The 23,126-nt window shown below is 42.6% G+C and overlaps 1 protein-coding gene across 1 annotated transcript in view; it reads right to left on the reverse strand.

Moving 5' to 3' along the window:
- LOC308135591 (ephrin type-A receptor 3-like) overlaps positions 1–23,126 on the reverse strand; it is a gene marked incomplete at its 5' end in the record, with an annotated part of 83,644 nt that overhangs the window by 587 nt on the left and 59,931 nt on the right. The window contains 9 exons of the mRNA XM_080503648.1: positions 1–2,929; positions 3,160–3,297; positions 4,295–4,488; positions 4,695–4,844; positions 7,086–7,295; positions 10,356–10,417; positions 18,365–18,550; positions 18,877–19,002; positions 19,686–19,753. The exon at positions 1–2,929 is cut by the window's left edge and continues 587 nt beyond it. Of these exons, the coding sequence (XP_080359774.1) occupies positions 2,830–2,929; positions 3,160–3,297; positions 4,295–4,488; positions 4,695–4,844; positions 7,086–7,295; positions 10,356–10,417; positions 18,365–18,550; positions 18,877–19,002; positions 19,686–19,753 (1,234 nt within the window). The 3' untranslated portion in view covers positions 1–2,829. The remainder of the gene's footprint in view (positions 2,930–3,159; positions 3,298–4,294; positions 4,489–4,694; positions 4,845–7,085; positions 7,296–10,355; positions 10,418–18,364; positions 18,551–18,876; positions 19,003–19,685; positions 19,754–23,126) is intronic.

A 23,126-nucleotide genomic window follows, 5' to 3' on the forward strand; every position in this document is an offset into this window, starting at 1 on the left:
TCTCTGCATTGAGAGCTGCTCATCAGGCACCTTGCTGACAGTCAGATGTCTGATAATGGGAACGGCAAAGAAAAACCATTTTTGCTGAGAGAATTTGGGCATTTTTACGTGGTTTTGATAAACATACTCAGCATTGCTGCTCAACCCACACATGCATGTTCCTTACAAATGTGGCACAATTTAAAAAGAGATACAACCAGGCCTTACAGTGATATGAGATTAACTCCCAAGAAGCATTGTTGACAACAAGAAACAATCCACAAAACACCATCGACTTTACTTTTTGCACGTAGTTTATGTGCTGGTTTTAACACAACCTGTAACCCCCAGACGTCTTTGTGAATGAGATTTCTCAAGTTTGAAGTAACGCTCGGTTACTAAGCTAGCAGGCATGCTCAGGGCTAATTCACATTTCCAAGTCGGCATGCCTACAATGGTTAACAGTTGCAGCTAACATGAGGACAGATAAACACCATGTGTAATCGGTTGCTCAACACATTTGCTGTTGTATTTTGGCTTTCAAAAGGCTCAAGAATAACACCGCCTCTCAAACGTTTTGAAAATGCATTTTCTCTTTAGTCCATGCACACCACTTCAGCACAGGGATTGATGCAAAGCGGTATCATTGCAAAGCTAAAAGGGAGGACTACAAAAAGGTTTACCTTGTGATGTCAGAAACATAAGATTTATTTCATTATGTGCTCTCCCTTTCCTCCCTCCCTCAGCCCAAAAAAAAAAAAAAGAAGCTGTTTTTTAAGTCGTGTTTAAGCAGAGACAAAGTTAAAAAGTGCTCATCATAATCATTTAATGTGGATTCCAATTGAAGCCAGTATGTCAATAAGGAAAGTCCATTCTACTCATTCTAACGCTATAGTAGAAACTGCAGTCACTGTCACCTGTCAATCAAAGCTGGAGCGTTGCACCATGCTACATTCCTTTGTTCAGACCAACGAATCGCCTCCCTTCACTTTTCCCCTGAATGAGTACTTCAGAAATCTCTTTTTCACAAAAGTACATCATCATTATTGTTATCATTACAAACATTCTAACATTGGAAATCAACACTGTACATATTTTACACTATGATACAATCATATATACTGTATTTTATGCCACTGTTGGTCCTATAGAGTACCACATATATTAAAACTGGGTTTGGGAATACAGGGAAAGCAGGTTCAGTGCCATTAATACAGTGTGCACAAAGAGGGTCCCTTCATATCTTGCTGTGTAATTCGATGTGATAAGCAGCAGTTTCCCTCTGAGAAGGAAAATAAGATCAACAAATGTATTCACCTCTTTCTGTAAACATTGTTTTGTAACTTTACGCTGGGTGTTGGTCTGAAAATAGAGACGCTCAAAACATGTTGGCATGATAACAAGAAAGACGCTACAAGAAAAATCCTCTTGTCTTTGTTTTTTGTTTTTTTCTTTCTCTCTTTCTTTTAAGTCCAATTTACCTTCTTGTGGTGGCACAGCTGAAAATCAACACTGCGTATATTTCATCGTGCTGAAAAAAGGTCCATTCCAATGCTCCTTTTCATCAAGCCGACTAATTGGCAAACACAAAACACTGCAATGATTGTGACTGGCCTTGTGTAACCATCCAGATATGGAAGCCGATGAAAGGAACACGCACTTGTAACAGCAATATGTTGCCCAGACGAACATGTCAAGGTCACTGTACATGGCACAACACTGGAAAAAAACAACGTATAACGTTCTTAACAGTGTCAACTCTATCGTGACCTTTGCGTCACTTTTGCTCTACACAAAAACACTAAAACTTTCTCAACACACCTGAAACATGGGAAGGCAAACTTTTGGGCTGAAATATACCTCACAACATTCAAACTCCTTCAGACTATGTTGTTTGGAAAAGACAGCGGAAGAGTAAGAACTTATCTTCATGGAGTGCACCCGGAGCACCTTCTGCCATCTCTTTGCTGTCAGGGACACGTCAGCAAATGTGCTCTGGGTCGAGTTGTTTTGGAAGTGTGTCTCGGAGCAGTCGCTGAGGAAGCCCTTGTCCTGGTCAAATACACTATTTAAATTAATCATACTTCCATCCTACACAAGCTATCCAGATCTACATCCCTGTCTAACTCTAAAGGTCCAGTTCTTCTGTTCCCCGGCACATTCATGTCATTCAAATTCAACACCTCGGCTTCATTCATTGGCTCCCCGCGGACAGGGAGCGAACGGAAGAGGCCGCACGTGTACAAAATAATAACTCCTGTTAATATCGAGCCGTACAAACCTCACCACCAATACAAACGTTAGGTCCATCTCTACGGTTGTGGGAGACACAGCCCATATAAACATATATCTACACATATACAAATCTTCTGACCCCTTTTCATCTCATCCAGGTGAAAACTCAAAACAACAAAATGACAGTAAAAACTAACTGTACATCTCACAGACAGTGATGATAATCATTTTCTAATTTGTTTGGGACTTTTTTTTTTTTTGTCTTTTTTCTTTTGTTTTGTTAAAGTCTTTTTTTTTTTGTTGAGCTGATCTGATGTGGAATGTCTCGGACGCTGTAGGTGTGGCCCTGTAAACCGAAATGTGTCTCTCTGCTGCTTCATAATGGTGTTTGTGTAGCTGGGAGTGCGAAAGCCGGTCGTGCCCATCGAAGGTGGGGAGAAATGGGGAAACTGCAAGAAGGTGAAGGAGTCAAGCGTCCATGTTGCCTCCGTCTCGGTGTGTCTTAAAATCAATGGAGGCTCAAGCGCAGAGGATCCATTTCCATTTTCACAGGGGAGGCTCTTCTCAGGAGCATCCAGTTTGACTCCGTCCCTCAGTGTGTTTGTGAGGAAACTGTTATACTTGAACATGCGTCCCCTGGGTCTGCAGGCTCTGCACGTTGGACAAAATCTTCTTCTGGTGGCCGGCCAGAGTCACCCCCATCTTAGCCAGTTCACTACACAGGGAAATGAGTAAAAAAAAATACAGGTGGAAAAACATTACAAAGATGTTTTGAGCCAAAGCATTTCACATTATACTCCAGCAATTGACGTTAAATGCAAAGACACTTGTGTAAAGCCCCGTCTTTCATTTTAAATGGCACTGGAGAGGACTGTAATATGTATCTGACAGTGTTGACCTTTAGAGTCTGTCGTGTAGCAGAGATGAGACGCTACATGTCTGTACCTGACACTGATGTAAAGGATTGAGTCCAAGCTGACATATCCAGCACTGGAAAAGTTGTCCTTATACTGGCCCATCTTGATGGCCTCCAACCACTCATCCACTGTGCTCACACTGAACTCTGGGGTGGTCGGCTCCTCCCTGCTGGGATATAAAATGCACTCAAAATTTAATTGAGTTGTTATGATAATAGTAATGATAATACATTTTTTTTTTTATAGAGTGCTTTTGTGAAGCTAAAATACACTTTAATGTTTGTACAGAGTAACAAGCATAAACTATATTTTACAAAAAACACATGGCTGGTATCGCTTAGGTATCTAAATATAATTTTGTTACAGGTATTAGATCTGTAGAGCGATATTTTACTTATTATGGACATTTTTAAAACAGCTTTTTGCAGCACTTTAGAGTTGATGCTTATTCACGTGTCTCGATCTTCATTTGGACAAAAAAGCTTTAATTCTGCAGTAGATACAGCATGTCTCTGCTCTACAGCTGAAACCAAGCTATTAGTGGTTAAGTATGATCAATGGTTCATTATCTGTTGCCGTCACCCCATCCTCAGTGCAATGGTTTTACTTATGGAACAGAGTGATTTGTTTGCTTGCCTCATATATGTTATATGAATTGTTCCAAATGATGTTACAGTTTATTAACCTGCATGCAAAAAGTTGCAAAAACAGAGCAACTCCAACTATGCACTTGAATTGTGTAGTTTATTCACTTCTGATCACGCATTTACTCATGTACAATCTTGTTAGTAGTATTTTTGAGCCTCTGATATCTTTTCATATCTGCTGAGAAAAGATTTGTTTCGAGTTTTCAGTTTATGAAAGAGATTAAACATCTGTATGCTGGCCTGATTCCACTCATTATTTAAACGCCTTAAGACTAAAATGTAAATGCAAAAAGTAATGACATTCTGTAAGATGTGTGATGCAACTGGGAATGAACTGAATGTGATACTTTTGATAATCAAGTCCGCGACTCCCCCATATTCACATCTTTACACTGTAAAGTGAAAAATGTGGATAGCAAAGATAGTCTAACCTATAGTCTCACCAAGTATCTCATTTATATGTGCATGACCCGGTGAAATTCACAGGTTTAAAATTCATAGCTTTCTCCAACTGACCATACTGAGCTGTTGGCCAGTTCCCGGAGACTGCCTGGGTTTCTGATGAGCTTGTCCAGGATTGTGACAATCTGTCCAAACTTTGGCCTGTCACTTCGTCCCTTCTCCCAGCAATCCAACATGAGCTGGTGCAACACCACCGGACAATCCATGGGAGCAGGAAGACGGTAGCCCTCATCTATTGCTTTAATCACCTGCATGGAAAGAGAAGTAGATATCAAGTTCTTTGATCGATACAAGATAAGAAAAGAGAAATATCAGTTCAGTGTGCTTTTTTTTTTTTTTATAGCTGAAAGCTACTGCAGATTGGAGCAAAAAAGCTGCTGTCTTCATAGTAACAGGCAGAATGTAAGCTGATTAACACTGTAAGTGAGAGATGATGTGTGTGTTGGTGACTCACATCCTGATTGGACATTTCCCAGTAGGGTCTCTCTCCGTATGAAATCACCTCCCACATGACGATACCATAACTCCACACGTCACTGGCTGAGGTGAACTTCCTGTAGGCGATGGCCTCTGGAGCTGTCCATCTGATTGGAATCTTTCCCCCCTAGAAGTGGTTCACAAAACAGCCAAGAAATGTATTCACTCACTGGATTTGTCACCGTGAACTTTCAGCTTTCCGTCACTGATAACGGCTTAATTACTTTTGTTTTTGTTTAGTTGGTTCCTGACTCAGCGCTGAAATACATGCTCAGCGCAGAAATAAATGAAAATGCAGTTGAATCGAAGTGCAAAAAAAAAAAAAAAAGGACAAGATTGCAACAGCAGATAATCGGGTCACAGAATTGTTTTTTAAAGGAAGATATTTTTAAGGCTATATCTCAACCTAATAGAACAGCGGTTCTCTTGAATGCGCTCACAACACAGGGGGAAGTTTGCTCCTGTGTTTATTCCTCGACTTGTCTTTCTCCTTCCATCATTTTTGTTTTTCTCTGTGGTGCCTCTACCTTTGTTGTTGACGAGCAGATCAAAAGAAATCCATACAGCTCACCGTATAGTCACAATAGGCAGTGAAAGATACCTGCATCCGCTCTGCCTTTCACAGACACACACAAATACGCGCGCGCACACACACACACACACACACACACACACACACACACACACACACACACACACACACACACACACACACACACACACACACACACACACACACACACACACACACACACACACACACTGCATCATACCTCTATAGGCTTGGTTGAGCTTTTTAGCATGCGGCAGCTGCCTCTGCAGCATCTCGCATTCCCCATCTCTGCTTGGTCAAAGTCAAATAAAAGACAAAGCTGCCAAGTCACTCTGCACTGTACTTTTGTTTCCACCTCCCCCTGTCCACCCCTACCCCATCTTCTTCTTCTTTTTTTTTGTCTTCTTCTTAACTGCTCTCACTGGATGTTTTCCTGCCTTCCTTCGTTCCTTCATTCTCTCTTTCTATCTTTCCCTTCCTCCCTCTCACAGCCTCCCTGGATCTGAGTCTTATTTGACATCCACCTCTCTCTCCCTCTCTCTCCTCCTCATCTTTGCCTCGGCCTCCGCTCATCCCCTTCCCACCCCCCAATGCCTGCAGCTCTCCATCTAGGTCTCCTGACATCAGTGGGAGTTTGTGTGTGATTGCAATAGAGCAGTCAGCGGCTGATACACTCCTCCCAGGGCAATGCTAATGCCATATTAAAAATAACATCCCCAACACTTCCTATGAATATGAATAATGCCGTCTCCTTGTGGACATTTTAGATGAGTTACTCCACAGTGGTTTAACTCACTGACGTTTGAGTTTCTTTATTCTCTCTGAGCTCTGCGAGGAGATGTTGATGTTACCAAAGACTTCCCTGATCTGACTACTTAGAAGCAAAGGCATTAATAATAAAAATAAACTTTGATTGTAAGTGAACAGTAGGAGTTATTTCTCTCAGTTGTGAGTAAAAGCCTCTAGACGTACAGACCACATTATGCTACACCATTTGACTGACCTTAAATGTGCTGTTGTGAAAACAATAAAAACCTGTAAGTACTTTGCAGTTTTTTTCTTTTTCCGTTCTGTCTGACAGCGAAGGCAGATGACTTGATCGAGAGCCTTTTAGTGTCATAATAGCTTTGCTCTGCAAAGGAGGAAACTGAAATTCTCTTCCTGCTGCCTATATTGAGAATTGGCATGGCTGTCTGACATAACCCAATTATTTTCATATCTATTGTTTCAATTGACTACCCACCCACTGGACGGGCGCATATTAGCCACTGATCTGTGTGCAGAAAGCACATGCGGTACATTTTTTGACTTCTCAAACCTGCGAACTAACAGTTCAATCCTATACTAGCAGGAATACGTTCGGATCTTACACAGAAGAGGTGATGTAATAACCAAATGAATGGAGATGGTGTGATTCATCCAGACATTTTGACAATGTGATTCCTGGTCACAGCAGAAGCTACTGAGCTCAGTGAATTTTATTACATCAGCATGTGCTGACTATGTAGTTGTGACTAAATGTAACAAAAACACTTCCCTCTATGCTGACATGCATTTCTGATTGTTCGTCAACTGAGTCTTTTCTGTTGGTTTACAAATTGAGTTTGGATCTTCTGAATCCCTCTACTTTTATTTTGTCCAGTGACGTACAGGTATCTTTGGATCTGGCTGCGTGTTTTCTTTATTTAAAATGTATGTCTTCATTGCTTCATATGCCTGTTTTTTTTTTGGTAGAGAACAATAATGGAGAACTCAATACATAGAAGAAAAATTGAGCTCATTCATGTCTGACGGCTGTGTGAAAGTGAATCTTACCCTTGTGGTGTAGGCGGCCTCGGGGTCGTCCTCCAGAACTCGGCTCAGGCCGAAGTCGGACACCTTGCACACCAGGTTGCTGTTGACCAGGATGTTTCGAGCTGCCAGGTCTCTGTGAACGTAGCTCATGTCTGACAGGTACTTCATGCCTGAGGCGATGCCACGCAGCATCCCCACCAGCTGGATCACCGTGAACTGGCCGTCATGTTTCTGGTGTGAGAGATGGAGATTTAGAAAAACAAAACAAGAGTTAATATTCAGAACATAGTGTAAAGGCTGATATCAAGGTGCGACAGGGTGCCACAGTGATCAGCCTTGAGTCCCTAACAACTTTAGTTGGATTATTTGAAGGTTTATTCCAGGACTCAGGCGGCTGTGATGGCAACAACCCACACTTCTGAAGAGCAAGACTCTGTATCTGTTACAGATCCCGCTGACCCTGTGCTCCGACCTCCCCACGGAGCGCGGCAAGCAAAAGATGAATTTCTCCTTCCAGGGATCAATGGAGGATCACAAAAACTGAACCCCAGTTGCAGAGGATTGGATGTGACAGAGCAGACGGAACTTTCCGCTCTTGCCGCGGACCGCGTTCCCGTGCAGCAACTCACTGGATTTCAGATTTGAGCCGTCTTTGGCAGAGAGTGGAGCCTGTTGATCGATGGTGGTCCAACTCACCTTCCTCTGCCAATTATTTCTGCCCTGGGCCAATGGTCTCCGTTAAAAAGCCATTCATGTTTTCAGTCACCCTCTCTCTTTTATATCATCCCCCCTTCCGCTGTCTCTTTGTTCCCTCCATCCATCTCTGTCCCCCCCTCTGCCTCTGTCTTCGAGAGAGAGAACTCTGCGCTACTTTGACTCAGAGTCTCCATCTATCTCTCTGTCTTCCTTCATCTTCATGCATTTGTACAAGCCCTCCCTCCATTCCCCCTTTCTTCTATCGTTTCTTTTTTTTTTTTCTTCCTCTCTTCCCTCAGCAGCTGTGGAGTAAGTTAATTAGCTGGTGGTTTTGTGAGATGCTGATTGATTGGTCTGTCTAACAAACCTACAGACTTCCTCTATCAATCTGCCCACCACATTGTATTGCCAGGAAGGAAGGGGGTGGGGGGGTGGGGTAATAGGAGAGCAGACAAATGCGGGGCAGAAAGGTTAGGCTTGCGGAGAAAGGAGAACGATGAGATGATTCTCTCGTTGTGCGTAAAATTTGGAATCTTATTTCCATATTTGCAGTACATGAAAAGATGGACAAGTGAGAGAGGGATGGAGGGAGACTAAGGGAAGCGTTGAGGAGAGGGAGAGCGCCCGTTTTGTTATTTCAGAGGGAGACCTGCTTAATAAATGGTCAGAATAATTAAAGACACATATGGATGCCAGACGCGCGGATGAGTTGTAAAAACGATAAAACTGATTCCATAATTATATGGAGCCACTGCGGACACTCTTTACGATCCTCATTAGAACACACAGTGTAACACTAAACATGTATCTATTTCGGCATGTGTACGTCCGTGTGGTTGTGTGTTTAAAGGTATCATACTTCAACCATTTTCTTTTTTTTCCTGTCACGTCATTTTGCTCCAGTGTTGCCAGTGGGTTTGGTGTCTATTCAGCAATGGGCCTATCATCACAGCCTTAATGGCTTTGGAGCACTGCAGTGATTTTACTAGCTGACAAACAGCTCTGAATATGAATCAGGGGGGCGTTGAAAGTGAAGCACACCGGGGCTGCAACATGCGATCCATCCTCTAGCGTGACCATGGGCTCATGGCCCCTCATATCAATGAGGTCTAATATCTTTGCTACTTTTGGACTGTATGAAGAAGGAGCCATGAGTAAATTGTTATGAAATTCTACAACACTATATCCTTAGTTTCAATTATATCGACAGCATTCAATCATTTATGGCCGCAAGTTTATGAAAGGAAAGCTTAAATGAATAATTATTTCATAACATTAGTTTATACATGAATCACTATTCACTACTATTACTATTATTACTCTTTCATTGTCGAATAAAGTAAAGCAATACCTCCAGAGCCTTTCTTTGATTTTTAAATTGCTTTATTGCTATTGATTCAGGATTAACCTTTTATTCAGAACTTGTATAAAGCCTTGCATGGATTTAAACTGTGTTATATTGTGTGCTATAAAAAAAATGCATTTATTAAGTGAATGAAGACATCTTTCAAATGCGTGATCAGAACACTAATAGCCCTACACAAAAAGAAATGTCCATACTTTAAACTCTCTTGTAAATTTACTCACATTAAAAACAATGTGGCTGCTTGGTGTCCGTGGCCCATTTGGAAGCAGCTGCTCAAGTTCACAAAGCTACATTGTTTTATTCCCCATTTATTGACAGTTTATTGCCATTTTCTGTTCTGGAGTGTAGACATTAACATGTGTTTCACTGAGCCATTGTCAAAAAAGTGTCTTTGTTGATCCATTTCTCTATCTGTTACAAAGATGCAATGATTATTGTTTGGGCTGTATGTTGGTGCCGTGCTTTATGTACTCATGACAAAAGTGATTTTCACCTCAGCTTTGTTCGTCTCCTCAGCAAACACACTGACTATGTAATTACTAATCAACATATCTGCCAGTGTGTTTTAAATCCAGCAGCCCGCCGTGCCTAAATTGATCTCCCGTTGTGTGAAAGCATCAGGGATTTTTAAAACTATATTTTTTGGGCTTTTATTTTTTGCTGTTATTCTGTTGTGTTGGAAACAGTAGTTTGAAGCTCAAGTGAGCTTCATGTGTCCCACAGCTGTAGATAAAAAAAGCTGATAATGTGACCAGTGACTACAAAAGCCAGAACAAAATGCATTTTCACTTGACTTATGGAGTTTAGAAAAGTCATTTTCTATTGCAAACTGTTGTAATTTTGTGTTATATGTTTCTTTTAAGCAATTATATGATGCAGGTTTTAACTGGTTTTGTAAGGCTGTCTTAATTCACGTTTGACAGTTTTATGAGTATGTGTAAAAACCATAAGAATAACTTCTTGGTGAACTAATGGTTCTCGGTAAAACATTTATCAACTGAAATCTTAACCTTTGAGAGATGAAAGTCAATCTTTGTCAGCTACCTTATGAATAATTTCATTAAAAAAGTTTTGACCTTAAGCAGAGCGGTTTGGAATGATGAAGTCTGCCGCTTCAAGCAGTTTACACCAGAAAGTTCATTTCCAAATGTGGCCTTGGTTAAGACTTGTAGCTGTGACCTTGGAAGAAATGTGAGTGCTGCATTCTTTTCAGCTGAGCCGTGACTCACCTTGAGGAAAGTGTCCAGAGATCCGTTTTCCATGAACTCCGTGATGATCATCACCGGCTTACCTACAGAGGCACATAACAAGGCAGCTGTTACCAAGGCAGAGTTACAAGCAAGAAATACAGAGATGAGAACAGAGACGAGGCGATGTCCACAGCTGTGACCAGCGGCTCTCGCTGCCTCGCTGCCACTCTCCAGGGAATAACATGGCATGTCGTCATCAGTCACAATGACAGCTTCTAATCAGCGCTCTCCATAAACGCCAAGAGATAATTAGAATAGACCAATCCACCAGAATATATGTGTATGTGTGTGCCCGTGTGCATGTTTCAGAAGGGGGGGGGTGCCTCCTGAGATCTCATGAATACTAATCAGCCTCAAGGGAAGGCGGTTGTGGTTGGATCGCTATGCACCTGCACCTACATGAGTGTGTGTGTCTGTGCATGAAGGGGCGGTTGACTGACAGGCCCCGTGCACTCTGGTCCCCTGCATGGCATCTGGTGAGGCTTACAAATCATTAACAAAGTACCTGCAATCACACACACACACACACACACACACACACACACACACACACACACACACACACACACACACACACACACACACACACACACACACACACACACACACACACACACACACACACACACACACACACACACACACACACACACAAAATGCAGCACTTGTCTTTTCTTTTTACAGGGTCCTCCCTCGGTACAACCCACTAAAGCCAAGACGCTGCCAATCCCAGCCGTACACGCAATATGCAGTTACAAATCAGTGTGGGGTTGCGTATGGCTTGTGAACACACGGACCGTGTCAGCTGTGATGAATAGGTCACTTTTCCCAAATGAGACCTCAGAGATGTTGAAAGAAATCCTGGAAAAGACACAACAGCCGGAGAAACGGGTCTGAATGGAGAGAATTTAATAATTGAATATCAGATCAGTTTGTCTACAGGTCCTGTCAAGTCATCTCTTATACCATCCGCCTGCTATACTATCTGCCCCAACACCAGGTCATGTATGAACTTGTATGTCTTGTAAGATGCATAGAAAGAAAAGTCGAATCCAAGAAGATGAGGGATGGAGAGTGCTCGATTGAAAGGGGAGAAGGCTGTGGAAAACAAACAGGAAAGGAAATGAAAAAAGGGTACAAGAGAAGAAAATGAAAGAAGGGAGGTATACAAGCAAAGGATGGAGGCTCAGAGAGAGGGTGGCTCGGGTGGAGGAGGGGTCAATGAGCTTGTCATGGAAAAGGCAGGGACAAACACCACCGGGGCCTACAGTAAGATTGTAGGTAAAGGCAGCAATACATCAGCTTAAATGAATTCACTATCTCACTGCAGCAAACACACAAACAGAGTCGCCTGGTCTCTGGTGGTGGTGTCTTCTTTGACAGTAACATTAGTCTCAGGGATAAAAGTGAAAGAGAATTGGATTTTCTTCTGCTGGGGGTGAGGACTGCTGGTCACATTTATCTCCACAGGGGGTCTGTGGTGTGTGTGGTGTGTCACTCTGTGTGTGTGTGTGTGTGTGTGTGTGTGTGTGTGTGTGTGTGTGTGTGTGTGTGTGTGTGTGTGTGTGTGTGTGTGTGTGTGTGTGTGTGTGTGTGTGTGTGTGTGTGTGTGTGTGTGTGTGTGTGTGTGTGTGTGTTGTGTAGGAGGGATAAAAACAGAGGGGGCTGGTTTCAGGGCAAGTAGGGAATGACATCACCATGATGACCGCCTAATCTCAGCTCAGACGAGACGTGGAAAACGTGGATGTGCTTCTATGTGGGTGTTGGTCCTGGAGGCAAACAAAACAAAAGATGGGAATCGCCCTGACTGTGAGGAGGTCTAAGTCCTCAAAGCTTTCTGTCCACCTCTGTCTATGTGCACGCGTGAGATCGAGCACTCGGGTCTGTGAACCCTCTTGACGTGAATGCATGCATGTTGTGTATACTATAGCAGGTATTGGTGCATGTAAATGTCACACTCTCCAAAGGATGGCTATGAAATGAAAAAAGAGCGTGAAAACCAGCCATGGAAAGCAATTATGTGCTTGTGTGTGTGTGTGTGTGTGTGTGTGTGTGTGTGTGTGTGTGTGTGTGTGTGTGTGTGTGTGTGTGTGTGTGTGTGTGTGTGTGTGTGTGTGTGTGTGTGTGTGTGTGTGTGTGTGTGTGTGTGAGCATGTATGTTAGCAGTGAAGTGGAAGATGGGCTTTGGCTTCATGGTGTTGGATCTGGTGAAAAGAGAGACACAATAAAAGACTTTTTTCCCAGCTCTCTCAGCTTAGAGGACCATGAGAGTGACACACACAAACACATACATACACACTGCACATTTACTATCTATCATCTGGACACCTGGCACACAGAATTATACCAGTTTTTCTAAAAGATAACTAAGGTTACCAATAAAACCAACCACAGACAGACTCTTGTTGTATATTCCTTCATTTCCTCTCTTTTTGTCAGCTGCAAACACACACACTCAACGGTACAATGAATCTCTTTCACTTCTAGTAGCAACTTCATCAAATGCTATTCACGCTTCAAACACACGCGGTGGCAGGACCGGGCCTCTCCAGCTCGTCGTCTCCGCCAAACATCCACAAGCACTCCTCAATTTCCTCCTGAAAGCACGTAATTAACTAATCACATTCATATTCAGTCGGATTTATCGCCTTTCATCGACTTCAAAAATAGCACAGCCGCTTGCAAATCTATAAGCTCCTCCCAGTGTATGGATGCATGTATTTATGTACATGTGCAGATTGAGTATTGGTGTTCTGCCAGGTGGAGGGTGTTATGGAACGGATCAGAAAATCCTTTTTTTTTTTTTTTTACTTTTACAGCACTTTATTGAGTGAGAGTACAACGTGTCGTCTCTGCTTTCCACGGGGTAACGCTGGGTCATTGTGGCTTTGTGTACCACTGCGTGTGCATTAAAGTGATAGAGACTACGTATATGCAGTCTATCTGGTAAATTGCATTACAAGAGGTTGTTTCTGTGTGTGTTGGTGTGAGTAAAAACGAAAGTGATAGACTCTGTATACATCTCGACAATTACATTATGAGTGCGTGCGCCAGTAGGCCGCATTACCACATTATTGAATGAGGCGGCCCAAGGTACAAACGAGAAAATGAAATAACTGCAGTATTGATTAATGTTAAGGGTCTGAACTAAATGATACAATGCTTTTAACACAGGACAGATCCTTGTTCTGGGAAGCGCCATGTGAGGTTGTAGGGGTGCGGAGAAACAGATGGACAGAAACTCAATAACCTTATCTCTTCTCCTCTCTTCACCTCTCCTCCTCCCTCTTCGCTCGCTCATCTCCTCTCATTTCCTCACGTTTGTCTCCTCACCATCTCCCTGCTTCTCTTTTCCTTCAAATCTGCTCTCACCCCTCCTCCGTCATCCTCATTTATTCTCAAGCCCCATCTTCTCTCATTTCCTCACTCTTGTATCCTATCTCGCCCATCCGTGCCCCCTCGCTCCCTGCGTCCCGCACCTATCGTCACCTCCTCTCGGCTTCCCCTGCCCGTCTTCCTCCACTCCCCGCTCATCACTGCAGCCCAATCTTTAGATCTGCATGCACGTTCAGAATCTGAATACTTTCGCGACAGTCTTGACAGGAAATATTGAAAAACGTATTGTTCAACACACAAAGACACCCGGTTAGAAATAATCACCAGTTTCTTCAAATAGACGATGGGTGCAAAATGTGGTTCCTCTAGTTTTTAACAGCACCTTTGTGGTGCCGCCTTTTTTAATGTGTGTGAGTGCGTACGTGTGTGTGTGTGTGTGTGTGGGGGGGGGTCGATGTGTGTGTCAGATGAGATGGAGTTCGGTAATTGAGGGTTTTCCAAATGAGCCGATTGTTGCAGCGATTGTAAAACACATAAAAGAGGGATGGATAAAATGAGGGATGGGGGAGATAAAGGAAAGATAAGGAGATGGGGGTTGGGGGGGAGGAGGGTACGGGGGCAGATTGCTGCACTTTTCTGATGTGTGGGGAGACAGATAGAGAAAAGAAAGATCTGTTTTTTTCCCCTGCTTTTTTTCCGCGTGCGGCGGTCTAATTAGCATGACAATAGTAACAATCAGGTGACAGACGGGAGAGGAGGTTATTAGAGTGGCACATGGCTTATGAGGTTTTAAGCAGAGAACACACACACACACACACACACACACACACACACACACACACACACACACACACACACACACACACACACACACACACACACACACACAGAAATGAATAAAACTGGAAAATGCAGACAGGCGAGATTGGCACTCATGAATATGTTCAATACAAAAAAAAAAAAAGCACAATCTTTTTTTATTAACAATACTTCCATCATTAGCACTACAAACAACTGCCATAATCACGGCACCAGTAGTTTTCAAAGGCGTGATGGCATGAAAAATCTCGGGGCAGAGGGATGCCGTCTCACAGTGGGACGTTATTTTTTATACATTTTTGAGAAGAAACCACGGTAACAGAAAACACTATGGTAAAACTATCTATTATGTGATGAAAACACACATTTTGGATATCAATTCACTGTATATAAGAGAGACAAAAAAAAAAAGATAATTGCAGACTATACACGGGAACTTAAGAGGATGTTTCAATCGAGGTTCAAGCTCCGTGATGAAGAGGATCGACCTCCCACACTTTGAAAACCTCTACAATACTCCCCCGCCACTTGGTTGAATTAATCCATTGACTATAGCTACTGACAGTACTTATATCATTCATGTGCCAGTGGTACTTGTAAGAATACAGCTTAGAATCTACCTGTACTGATACCATTGCTTTTTTGCACTTTAGGGTCATGACAGAATGATGAACAGAAAATTAAGCTTGTCTCAGCATTTAAAATCATTTCTGAAGCAAGGCTCATCCAGCTGTGAGGATACTTAGAAGAATGGCCATCTGGGAACTTCAAATTATAAATACATTCATTTGAAAGTAAAGATCTTCACAGTCAAGTGTCATTGCTTTGTTATTTACTTTTCTTTAAACATTGATGGGACGGAGACAAATTATTCTGCAGTGGAAGTTGGTGAGGACGCCTTATTTAAATGCAGGGTTAAGGAGGTGCCTTCAGTGATTCCACTGGAGAAGCTAAGATATTGCCGTAGCAAGCAAAATCGCAGATTCTTTCAAACCTGGACTCCTTTTATTGAATGTATTGAACCTCGCTCTCAACACCACTAATAACACAATAACTTGATATGGAAAGACCAGCCAGATTTGGTTGACTGATTAAGAGGGTTATGCCATCCTCACTGTATGAAACCAGTTTTCTTTTGTTTTTTTTTTTACTCTATGTATTGTAGTGTGAATTGCCTCTATGAGTGTGTATTTAAGTACATCCATACAGTGTGACCTTGAACATAGTGTAGGATATATATATCATTTCCCCACTTTTTTCCCCCTCTGGCCTAAAAAAAAAAAAAAAAAAAAAAAAAGTCAAAATAACCTTCAAGAAAATAAGTAATTTTATTTCCTTCTAGTATGTCAGTAACTCCTTCAGCTGCAAGTCGCTGCACTGACCCGCAAACGGCAATCACTCCCAGGCTTCCACAAACCATTACAACTCTCACTAATTTCTCGACTCACACCTACACAAACCAATCCAGCGCACCTGAGTCCAGAGCAGTCAGGGTCAGCCTGCCTGATTAGACCGAGGGCGGTGTGAAGGGACCAGCTGGTGCCGGGGAAAAAGGCCCGGAGGAATTATTGACCCATCTCAACTCTCACCCCCTTACTCGCACATACACACCCCGAGCTGTGACCTGTGAAATTACTGCTCCACTAGTGAGATTTGTTTCTGAGGGGCTCTATCAGCTTCTCAATGTGCCGTGAACACAGGTGAAAAAAGAGACACAAAGGAAACGCATGTAAAAGAAGAGTAGCACTCGTTACACGTACCCAACGGAAAAAAGAAATAAAAAACCCACCATAGCTCACAAACATTTTTCTAAAATGCACAAATAACACAGCAAAGTAAAGACTGCTTCATTATGCAAGATAAATTGCTTGTCAAGTCAGCGTGTGGCTGTTTAGCTGCTTCCACTGCATTGCTACTGTCGTCCGCCACACAATTTGTCAGTAATTCTTGAATTTACTCGAGAATTGTAAAACTGAATATTGAGTGTTTCTAAAAAAAAAAAGTGTTGAAATTACAAGTCTGCATCTGACTCTCATGTCTGAGATGAACAGGAGAACAAGAGAGAGAGAGCGAGAGAGAGAGAGCGAGAGAGAGAGAGAGAGAGAGAGAGAGAGAGAGAGAGAGAGAGAGAGAGAGAGAACAAAGCGAGTGACAGTGTGAGGGGAAATGAAAAAGAAATACAGTCGGGTCTCATTCGTAATATGGATGCTGCTGAATATTCATGAGGCTAAAAAACACATCCAATTAACTTTATGAATTATTAATATTCATGATGAAGGCTTGTGCATATGCGTTTGCTCTTTTGTTGTTGGCCAAAGCGTCGCTGAACACCGGTGTGTGATGGACTAAAGATCCGCGAGGTGTTTTGTGTGCTTGCGGCTGAAAATCTGAGGTGTATTTGTCTGTCTGCTTGTTTACAACGTTTTAGTGCCCACAGACCCTCTCCTCCTATCGTTCTTGTCTCAAGGTCTGACGCATTTGTGTGCAACAAAGTCTATGTGCGGAAAAAGGGACTGAACATTGGCAGAAGAGAGAAGACATGAAAACTATACTATCTGTCCATACTTTGGCTCATATGAAAAAAGGGGAAGATTCACACTCAATTACAGGTAATCTTCGCTTCAATCTTCAAAATAAGTAGTTGTCCGCCGCTGCTCTCTGTGATCTCCTATACTTTGTTTCAAAATAGCAGGACTCGCAGTGTATAGTCTTTCAGGAGCGGAAAATGAGGATTTGATTGCGGGTCAAATGCCGGCTGTTAATAAGAACCTGCTGCAATGCAAAATCAGCGTGTTACTCTAATGACAACACTTGTGTCAAGTGACCACCTGCTCTGACATTTAAAAAGAGCGGCATTGCCGAATGTGTCAGAGATAATGGAGACTTGTCTTGCTGGATTTACTGCCACACAAACCCTCATTAGGCTCACATGATCATTTTGCAAAAACACAGAGGTGAAAGGTGCGCGATGAATGGTAGGAATTTTTGTAAAATGTAAAATATCTGCCATACACAGATACAACAGGAACTAAGCTTCCATTTGACTTGCGTTTAGTGGTATCTTTTGGCTTCGGTTCATGCTTCAGGGTATTGAATGGACAGAAACTGTCAGCCTGAGTTGTTCCTGGAGCGCCGGTTTGGTTGTGGGTCCAAAACGCAGAGGAGAAAGATGTTCAAATTTAGCCTGGGTGTTTATATAGTCTGACACTGAGTGAGAGTGGCGAAGAGCGAGAGAGAGTAGGGGGAGTACTAGAGGGTGAAAAGAGAAGACTGGAATTGACTGAACGAGACAGGATGCAAGAAAAAGAGAGAGAAACAGGGAGCAACTGAATGAGAAGATTAGATGGACAGCAACTGAGATAGAAAGCAGGAGCACCAGATAGGGATATGAGACAAGAACTGAATAGATTGAGAGAGGGAGATTGAATGAGCTACCGCCAGCACCGTGCTCGGCGATAAGGATTCGGCTATCTTGTTGAACCAGGCCTGTCTCTGTCTCACCTCCATGAACACACACACACTCACTGTAATTGTCTAAACACAATCATGTGAAGTAAACAAGTGGCCGTTTGAGAGCTGGACGGCTCCATCTCGTGCACATGGCCCCGCGTCACAGGTGTGTTACCATGGGAATACCGCTTTTATCTGATCAGGGTCAACCCTTATTTACATCACCAAGAGCTCTGCCGTGTTTGTAACAGGTAGGCGACAGCCTGACACCCACACACGTGCGCTCTCTCTCATGAAGACACAGAAAGCCAGTGTGGTTCACCAAAGACATGGATCACACTTGCTTCGGTAATATCCTCCGCCGCGTTTTCGTCTTCACTTACATCTTGTGACGACGCCCTCCAGCCTGATGATGTTTGGGTGGTCGAACTGTCCCATGATGGACGCTTCCGACAAGAAATCCCTCCTCTGTTTGTCGGAGTATCCCGCCTTCAGACTCTTGATGGCCACGTAGATTTCCCTCTTCCCCTGCACACGCAGCCTCCCACTGCACACCTCCCCAAACTCTCCTGCACACACACACACACAAAAAAGGCATAATGAAACTTTGAAACATGCTTTTAAAAGATAAGCTCGGTACAATTTGATGAATATCTTCTGTCTCTCTTATCTGTTACTTCAGAGTTTTATAAGCTCTTTTATTGACTCTAAATTGCATCCAGATTTTTCTTTTTCATAAGCCTACAAATCGTCAATGTCAGAGGTGTTAGTGAGTTCTCCTCCCGAAAAGAAAAAAAAAAAAGCGAATCCCTCATGATTTCATTTCTAACAAGTTAATTTTTCAACGTTTATTGAATTATTGAAGAAGTCTTTTGCTGCTTTACTGCCAACTCACCAGCTCCGATGACTCTTTCTATGCGGATATTGGAAGCATCTATCTCTTTGGCAAAGTCTCTGACAGCCTGGTTGGGGTCTTCGTAGGTGTGAGGATGGATGTAAGTCCTGCTGCCTGGAAGCTTGACTGCACAAGTGGACAAGCGGAGAAATAGGAACAGTTATTTAAGCAGATTTGAAAAACAACTTGTGCTTCGTGTATGGCATCAAACAAGGCTATCAAAAACTTCTGAATATTAAAATGGCACTTTGTGTGGGGAGGCGCAAACTTCAGATGCTCGGCGTCTTTTGGACTTTTGTGCAGTTCGATTGGAGGTTGAAACGCGAGCTTGAGCGTGGGTGCTCTGTTTGAGTGACATTATGAATTATTACCTAATAAAACACATAACTACTTTGTTAGCATTGGTGTTAAAATGACTCATAATTTTAACAGGAACCCATAAGGAGCTTCACTCTGCCAGCAAACGTTTGTGCATGAAACTGTGAAACAATGTGGTTTATTAAGCTTCGCCTGCTCCAAAGTCCTTGACTTATGTGGTGCAGCTCCAAATGTTTCGGTACATTACAAGACATGGTTAGCAGTGCAACGCAAGTATGGCTGTTGCACGAGAAGAAACAAACATTTGTTTTTATGGTGTTGTGACATTGGAGTTGATTCCGTTCGAAGCAACCTCCTTTCTTTCTGTTGTTTCTAGTCATTAACAATGAAGTGATTCATTATGAGTAAGTGTGAAACTTTATTGTGTTTATTTGTGCACGTGTATGTGCATGAGCATGAGCATGTGTGTGTCTGGAAGGGTTTGTCTTAACCTCGGCCATGTTGGAACTGCATCTTCTCTTCATCAGGGTCCTGCTTGGCTTTGATATATCCACAATGCCTGAAAAAAAGTAATGAGCACATTTATTATGATGCACTTTTCTACTGCAAAGAGCATTTTCCCACAACAAAGACGGCAGCAGAGTCCAGATCATTATTGGACATGAATGAAAGTTAATTTTACAATAATCCTCGACTGTGCATGTGTAATAGCGCACATCTGTTCGCCATTTATTAAATGTGTGATATTTTAGAAAAGCCTCCTACTGTGTAGAGCCATTCACTGTGTGTGCAGACACTGCAGTGATTCATTTTGCATCTACACACCACAATCATGTGTATAAGACGAGCCTGGGGGGGTTAAAATGAACTATTTCCATTTTTCTCCGCTTCCACCAATCAATTCAATCCTCTCTAAGCTGGCTTGCCTCAGGTTGACCAAATAAAAGTGAGTGACTCAGATCTATGAATCAAAGCATTTCCCTTTACTCAACTCTGGACCCTTGTGGACACCAAGCAATCCTTTCAACATTATCACAGGCCACACACACAGACACACAAACCACACACCTTTCAGTGCTTTTTGTAACCCCCCCACTGCAGGGTGGGTCAGCGCAATGACCAAGGCTAAATATTGACAAATTGATCAAGTCAATCCTGAAGTGCAGCTGTGAGGAAGTGTTAAACTTATTCTGTTTTAGAGACCCTGAGGGGTGTGTGTGTGTGTGTGTGTGTGTGTGTGTGCGTGCGTGCGTGCGTGCGTGTGTGTGTGTGTGCATTTTGCTGATCCACAACATGAATAATGCAGCATTTTCACCCATTTTCTCTTTATTATGAAAACCAAATACTTAAATCAATGAGGTAATCAGGTGGAAATTTTATAAACCACAATTTAAATGTTGAAAACATATACTTAAGTTCTCTGTGTGCGTCCAAATTACTTTTGATTGTTCATTCATGAAATCACTATATTTTATCTGAAATATTATATCATTAATCACGAGGCACCGATCTCTTCTTCCCTCCAGAGTTTGGTAGCATTTCTCAGGTGAGTCAGCCTGCAGTCAGTATTGTCTGTCCATCTTTAAGACAAATAGATTCGAGCTCAGGCCCCAGAGTCACTGGGAACACCTGACAGACAGTATGTGATTTAAGAAAGCAGTGGAGAGAAGAAGTGAAGCATGAAAGGAACAACCAGCAAATACTTGATAAAGCAAAGGAGAAGAACGAAACGAACAAAAAAAAAAAAAATACTAAAAGGTGAGAATACTAACTAGCAGACGAAACTGTGCCATGACTGAAAATGAGATGCACCATGCACCAAAAATTGAGAAATGCAGGGTTTTGCGAGACCCACTAAATCTCAGTCATTTGGTGTTTAATCCTTGTGTTGATTTTACACAGCTGAATGCATCATAAAACCCAGACATCAATAGCCTGTCCTGGGAATACACACACACACACACACACACACACACACACACACACACACACACACACACACACACACACACACACACACACACACACACACACACACACACACACACACACACACACACACACACACACACACACCAGGAACTGATTGCTGGTATTTGGGGATAAAGAGGTGGGGGGGGCATAACGTTTCAATGAAAGGGGGTGTTAGACCCCACCTGGTTATCAGCTGGGACCAAGCAAGTCGAACACCAAGGGACTATCATTACCCCCCTGACACACTCGTACACACATGAAGTGCTTCAGGGCATGTGTTAAAAACATATGGCAAATGGGGACATGGGTCACACCTCTGCTCCAACTGTGATGATCCCACGGGGATGCGCGCACACACACACACACACACACACACACACACACACACACACACACACACACACACACACACACACACACACACACACACACACACACACACACACTTTCAGCACAACACACACCAGAAAACACTTCCCCATCAACTGCTGGATGTGTTGCTGTGTGGCAGTGAGAGTGTGTCTCCGTAGGTGTGTGTGTGTGTGGGTCTGATGGGAAATGAACACATTTCCATAGTAATTACAGAGCAACTCATTTCTCCTCTCCAGTTAGAAGTGTCATGAATCATTAGCGCTGCAGTCTTAAACATGGCACAAAACCTGACATGGCTGTGGCTTTTGTTTCCCCACGACAGCTGTGTCTGGGTGTGTGTGCTTGAAACAGATATTTAATGCCGTCAACTAAATGCAGTTGACCTATAACTCTTCTATTAAAGACTATGAGGAGGTCATTTTCAGATACCTCTGGTATTTATTCATTTTGATTCTTATTCTATATGTTTTACAATGTACTAATCCGTTATGGCAGTAAGAGAAATAGTAAGAGTCCTGTTGGTAATCAGCGTTTGCTGTTTCCAGTTCCCTTCAAACACACATTTTTCAACATGGATAAAAGTAGAGTGCATGGAGAAAAAAAAACCCTGGAGAAAAACATACAAACTGCTCACAGAAAGAATCCGTGAGAGCGCTAACCACAACGCAGAAACATTTCAATCTAGTCTTTTCAGCATGTTCTGAGATGAACTGATGATCTTAGCAGCATATGTGGAAGGAAGCTTGTGAATGCCTCACTGCTATAAACACATCACCATAAATGTTTACAATCCCGAGAATAACTATTTCGGCTGAATCTAATGCATGATGTAACATTTTAATGATCACGCTCAATCATTTATGCTTTAATATAGGCAAAGCCCCTGGGTAATGTTAGGGAAAAATTGCAGCCCTAAATATTCAGAAAATCAACCCTGAATCGCCGTAAAGCTAAAACTGTCGTCTGTCCGTTCCTTAACCAAATGTTTCAACAGTGCGATGCCGTTGCCCATCTGCTTACTGCTTGTGTGAGTGGCATCCCGATTCAAGAGGCGGTAAGCTATAGATTGTTCCCAAGCCAATTTTAGAGCCCCTTGCAGCGAACGTCACTCTCTCCTCCTCCCTCCAGCCTTCTACACGCTCGTTTGAAGGAGGTTTTGGGGGCTTTTCAACACACTGGAACACAGTACAGTCATAGACGCATTTCCTTCGTCTCTCCTTCTAATATTCTCATGTGACTCTATGGTAATTATCTGCCCTCAGTCTACAATAACAGCTTCTAATGTCAGAGCGACCTGTTTTTTTTTGCATAAGCCATATAGGAAAACTACAGTGTAGCAAAAAACACGAGCACATTTGATTGAAAATTTATTATAAAACTGACTGCAAAAAACCGACTGGCTACTGTCTCATATTGATTTGAATGTCTAATGTGTTTACAAAAAGCGTATTTTGAGAGTCTCCAGCGGAAATAGACTTCATGACGAGACAGTCCTGCATCCACTCCTCCAGGCTGCAATGAACCATTCTCACTCCTGAGAAGAAGTCCTTGTTCAATTTTTGCTGCCGTGTACAATGCTCTCTGTT

This window comes from Blennius ocellaris, assembly GCF_963422515.1.
Source record: "Blennius ocellaris genome assembly, chromosome: 10".
NCBI lineage: Eukaryota > Metazoa > Chordata > Actinopteri > Blenniiformes > Blenniidae > Blennius > Blennius ocellaris.